The following is a 6269-nucleotide window of genomic DNA, read 5'->3' on the forward strand; positions in this document are numbered from 1 at the left end:
TACCTGGCACCAATGACAACAACAAAAACTACTTGGAGTACAAACATATACCAAAAAGGGGTCAAACAACTTGTTTATTCTCCAATAGCTGCCTCCATTACGGAGGTTGATCTACAGACCTTGACTCTATGGAGTACGTAGACTACCTGGAGCCCACGACAATATCAAGAACTACTTGGAATACAAACATATACCAATAAGGGGTCACATAACTTGTTTATTTTTCAATAACTGCCTCCATTACGGAGGTTGATCCACAGGCCTTGACTCTATGGAGTTCGTAGACTACCTGGCACCAATGACAACAACAAAAACTACTTGGAGTACAAACATATACCAAAAAGGGGTCAAACAACTTGTTTATTCTCCAACAGCTGCCTCCATTACGGAGGTTGATCTACAGACCTTGACTCTATGGAGTTCGTAGACTACCTGGAGCCCACGACCACAACAAAAATTACTTGGAATACAATTATATACCAATAAGGGGTCACATAACTTGTTTATTTTTCAATAACTGCCTCCATTACGGAGGTTGATCTACAGGCCTTGACTCTATGGAGTTCGTAGACTACCTGGCACCAATGACAACAACAAAAACTACTTGGAATACAAACATATACCAAAAAGGAGTCACACAACTTGTTTATTTTTCAATAGCTGCCTCCATTACGGAGGTTGATCCACGGACCTTGAAACTATGGAGTTCGTAGACTCGTAGAATACAAACATATACCAAGAAGAGGTCTCAAAACTTGTTTATTCTCCGATAGTTGCCTTCATTACGAAGGTTGACTCATAGACCTTTACTTTCTGGAGTTCGCAGTCTACCTGGCACCAATGACAAAAGCAAAAACTTACTTAGAATACAAACATATACCAAGAAGGGGTCACACAACTTGTTTATTCTCCAATAGCTGCCATTACGGAGGTTGATCTATAGACCTTAACTCTATGGAGTTCGTAGACACCTGGAGCCCACGACAACAACAAGAACTACTTGCAATACAAACATATACCAAGAAGGGTTCACACAACTTGTTTATTTTTCAATAACTGCCTCCATTACGTAGGTTGATCCCCAGGCCTTGAATCTATGGATTTCGTAGACTACCTGGCATCAGTGACAACATCAAGAACTACTCGAAATACAAACATATACCTAGAAGGGGTCACACAACTTGTTTATTCTACAATAGCTGCCTCCATTACGGAGGTTGATCTACATACCTTGACTCTATGGAGTTCGAAGACTTTCTGGAGCCCACGACAACGAAAGGCACTACTTGGAATACAAACATATTTCAAGAAGGGTCACACAACTTGTTTATTCTCCAATAACTGCCTCCATTGCGGAGGTTGACCCATGGACCTTGACGCCATGGAGTTCATAGACAATCTGGAGCCCACGACAACAACAAGAACTACTTGAAATACAAAAATATACTAACTAGGGGTCACACAACTTGTTTATTTTTCAATAACTGCCTCCATTACGGAGATTGATCCACTGGCCTTGACTCTATGGAGTTCGTAGACTACCTGGTACTAATGACAACAACAAGAACTACTTGGAATCCAAGCATATACCTAGAAGGGGTCACACAACTGGTTTATTCTCCAATAGCTGCCTCCATTGCGGTGGTTGATCAACATACCTTGACTCTATGGAGCTTGTAGACCACCTGGAGCTCGCGACAACAACAAGAGCTACTTAGAATACTAACATATGCCATGGAAGTGTCACATAACTTGTTTATTTTTCAATAACTGCCTCTATTATGTAGGTTGATCCCCAGGCCTTGAATCTATGGTGTTCGTAGACTACCTGGCATCAGTGACAACATCAAGAACTACTTGGAATACAAACATATACCAAGTAGGGGTCACACAACTTGTTTATTCTTCAATATCTGCCTCTGATACGAAGGTTAATCAACAGACCTTGAATGTATGGAGTTCGTAGACTACCTACAACCCATGACAACAGGTAATACCACTTCGTTTCCAAGTAATCTTTGGTTCCGCGTGTAGACCGAAAGGCCTATTCCAGGGATTTCTTGGATAACCAAGAACCTATGCTGGGTACGCATTCTATTCTATGTGTCATAAAGGGCATGTACCATGTTTAAAACCGTCCGATCGATTTTTTGTTGCTTCTATAGACTTTATAGCCTTAATCCAGAGATTTCTTGGACTATCAAGAACCTATGATGTGAACACGTTCTATTCTACGTATCACAAAGGGCATATATCACATTCGAAGCAGTCCGATATATCGTTGGTTACTCATGTAGACCGCAAGATCTCACTTCTTGGAAGTGTGATACATGTACCATGCACAGAAAATCGTGATTTGGCTCCGTAATGCACAAGGTCACATGCGCCCACCAAATAAATCAAAGAATAGACATATCTTGTATGCACACATCAACTAGTTACACGAAAATTTAGCAAAAAAAAATTAATTAACATTTCTTTGCAGTGGAAACGAGAATAGAACTTTTCATAAATTGATACTTGATTCTTCTGTCAGTTCACTGCTGTTTGTTTACATTTTTAGGCTGGCGCGTTTTAGCCTCGGGGTGGCGCGTTTCAACCCGCATGGTTTGAAATTGCACGAAAATGCAGCGCTTCAAAATAAAATCGTTTTCTCGGAATATAATTGGTTTTTCGTCCAAATTTTTATTCCGTATCATAGATGATAAGTTAAATTAGTGGTTAACACATTGGAAGTACATAATTTCGACCATTATCATCGTTAAATTCGAAGATTTGCTTAGGGGGCGCATATTGAACGTCCCTCCCCTACATGCTGCATCATGTGGCTTTTCTTCAGCCTGTCTCGGCTCATCACCGATGCCGGCCGGTCTCGGCTCGACTCTCTGCTGCTGCTCAGCATTGCTGCTTTGTCGGGTCTGTAGGGTGGGCTGCTGCTGTACTGGCTAGGTTTCGGCTGATGATGATGGCTTCGATGGTGTCGAGCCGAAAAAGCTGTCGGTGCAGACTTCATTCCCTGCTAAAAGGTGTGAGTGCTGTCGATCATGCGATGATGCGGTTGCTTCGCTTGTCCCGGTCAGAATGAAAGGAAAAAATCGCGTTGCGCTATTTTATGGCTTCTCGGCAGACCCAGCGGCTGCTCATTCGCTGGTGTCTGCACCAATCAGAACGTGGTAATGGAATGATGCAAGAATTATGCGGTACCCATATTTATAGGTTCCCTTGATCTCAATGTTTTTCATTGAAAACAGTTTCATGCCTATTGAAACAAGTTTTTCGGGTCTTATCAAGCATGGACATGAAAGGCATACTTGAAATCTGTCGATTGAGGGGCTTACCGCAGAAATTCGTCCATTGAGACAAACGCTATTAACGTTTAAAATCTTTCAACACAGCGTAACGCGGTCGATTTGAATATTTTGGAATGACACCCGGTATAGTAAAGAGAGACGTAAGTCCTACGTCAAAAAATCAAATCCAAAACAAAATATTAACTTCAATGCAGGACGTTCAAATACTCTTATATCAACATGTTATGGTTTCCTGTAAGGAAGGTCAAGAGGATTAAATATGTTTTCCAAGTGGCTATGAAATGGAACTGGAAGTAAGTAATGTTTTTTAAATCAAGTGGTCGTAATATTTATCGAGTATCGAATTTCGCATCGGACGCAGAACTTTCGCGAGATTCTCTTAGCTCTGTCGTGTGCGGTCGTAGAGTAAATCAATTACTGCGCGATCGATCGTGTTTTGAGTGCGCGGTTGCTCGTATTTTACATAGGACCCAGAACGATCGCGTGATGATCGAAATACTTGGTTCTGCTTGTGCGGGTGAGTAAATTACTTTGGAATAACTTCGCATAAAAAAAATATTTCTACGCTTTCCGACTTCCTATAGATTATCTTCTCATCTAACCAACTATACCTTTCCCGTGGCGTTCACGGAGATGCAGAGGGTTCCTCGGTGTCTTATAGCAATGAGTGTCGAACTATTTTTTCTCTCCAAATCCTAAATTGACCGTGAGGACGTGGCCGGCATCGTTATTGGTTTTTGGATTAATGAATCTCCAAAGCATGCACACTGAGAATAGTTATCTAATCCCAAAAAGGCTATTCAATTGGTTAGCTGTGCATATTTGTTGATTCTCGGTCAATTGAGACTAGCAACTACGAAGTGTAAAGTCAAACAAGTGGCCGTAATATTAATTTAAGCGTCAAAATACTTTTTTAGCTTACAAGTAGATTACATTTAAACATATTTTATGCAGGGTTCGTAATGCTCAGTTAATCTCAGGAGCAAAGGATGCGTCCCGGCACGGTCAACCAATTTTGTAATTGTTATGCGATAATTCTCGCGAAAAGTGAGTTAGTGGTAATAGTAATGAAACGAAAAAGGATTTTCATCTAATAGGCTTTTCGTTTATCTTCCAAGGCTCTAGAGGAAAGATTGATGGGTGAAAGATAATCCTTAACATAAAAAACGAAAAAGGTTCTCCCTTGGCCCGAAAAACGCTTGCTTTGGTTTCATTGAAACGAAAAGTCGAAACCCTGGGTATATGATTAGAAAAACGATGACTTTTGTTTTTTTAATGGTTCAATTGCTTTATCTCACGTGAACATGCTTGAAACCAAACAACAAAAAAAACTATGTTTTGCGAAGCGAGCTAATGTGGGACACCGATTCTTACACATATTATTTTTTTAAATTTTCAATCAAAAGGACAAATTGGGTGATGATCGGTGCAAAAAAAAGTTATCTTAAAAATAGGGTGTACCTATTAATGTGGTACAGAATGTACGTCCTCCCCGAGCAGCACAGTCTTGGCAATCTTTTTTGCTACGATTTGAATGTATTTAACAAGCATTCTGCCGAAAAGAAATTGTTTAAGAATATGTTAAAAACGATTTAAAACATTCGTCAAAGGGTCACTGATGTACCACCTCCCTTGCCGACGCCCATGTGCACAATGTCAATGATTAAACTTGATTTTCTAACATCTTCACAAACAATGAAGAACGGGAGCATCTTGATGTACCAGTTTGAAATACTTGTATCCAATATATAAGCAACAATCACCTTTCATTATCCACAGTATAGTTGAATTGGCTTACAACGAGTCGCTATCATTTAATTATCGAAAAATGAAGCTCTTGGTGTTCTGTCTGTTGGGTTGCGCTTTGGCGGTTCTCGTACATTCCAGTCCCGTACCAGCAGCTGCTGAACCGAAACCGGAGTTGCTCAACGGAGAAGCAGCCGAAGGTACCGACTTGAATCGGGAGAAGCGCACCGTTGGAGTATCAGTCGGCGGTGTGCCGGCACTTTTGCCCGGACTTCAACCATCGGTATACCCATATGGATACTATCCATACTATCCTTATGGATTGTATCCTTACGGATTCAATTCTTACGGTGGCGGTTCATATTACAACAGTTACAACTATGGGTTCCACTATGGAAAATGAATTTGTAATCGATAGTCCTGGTTTACTTTTATAATTACAAACACGATAATAAAGCTCAGGTAAATCAAACAACTAATCGAAAGTCTCAATAATGAAGAATGGAAATAACTAACTGAATTTACTTGATGGAAGGAAGTGATGACATTGAAGCTAGGCATGGTTTTTAAAATAGTACTATTCTGGGTTTCAACTAGTTTTATTTTGCATTATATGTACGTATTTTTTTCATAAATTTGGTTAACGAACATTATTCTACGATTTACAGCTATATGGACCACCGTTTGGAGTACCATATGGACCAGCAGGACTGTTAGGAGGACCTGGAATTGGAGGAACGTTGAATTCAATTCTGGCCGTACCAAGAAACTTGATAAATAGCGTTGGGTGGCAACTGACTAGCCTGGGATAGAATTTGATTATTTTATTTATACTGGAGTATTAGTATTTCTGAATAAAATTACATTTTCAACTAATTACATCGCCTATTGACCTTCACAAATCGATTGAACAGTGCTCAACCGAAAGAAAACGCAAGTTTAATTTGAAAAGCTTTCATTCTATGCAGCATAGACTAGCTCATAGTCATCAACGCTATCGGTATATCGTCTTGGGACATGAGAAAAAATTGAATGCCATTCAAAAGCAGCAATTGCAAGAACTTCAAGTTTCAACTTGCACAAGTCGCTACTTTTTTGTTGGAACTTTCTAAAGCTGGAGCGCCTTATTATTTTTGGTAGGGTGGTCCAATAAAGTCTGTGTCTCTTCTGCAAGCGCTTGATACATGTTATACATACACCTAGCACCACCCT

The 6269-nt window shown here is 40.1% G+C and overlaps 1 protein-coding gene across 1 annotated transcript; it reads left to right on the plus strand.

Annotated features, from left to right (window-relative positions):
• Positions 1 to 5082: 5082 nt before the first annotated feature.
• On the plus strand, positions 5083 to 5936 carry LOC134220431 (uncharacterized). The gene is made up of 2 exons (XM_062699489.1): positions 5083 to 5340; positions 5726 to 5936. The coding sequence occupies exons 1-2, from the start codon at positions 5140 to 5142 to the stop codon at positions 5867 to 5869; spliced, it is 345 nt and encodes a 114-aa protein (XP_062555473.1). The 5' UTR covers positions 5083 to 5139; the 3' UTR covers positions 5870 to 5936.
• The last annotated feature ends 333 nt before the right edge of the window (positions 5937 to 6269 follow it).

This window comes from Armigeres subalbatus, chromosome 3 (genome assembly GCF_024139115.2).
Source record: "Armigeres subalbatus isolate Guangzhou_Male chromosome 3, GZ_Asu_2, whole genome shotgun sequence".
NCBI classification, from domain to species: domain Eukaryota; kingdom Metazoa; phylum Arthropoda; class Insecta; order Diptera; family Culicidae; genus Armigeres; species Armigeres subalbatus.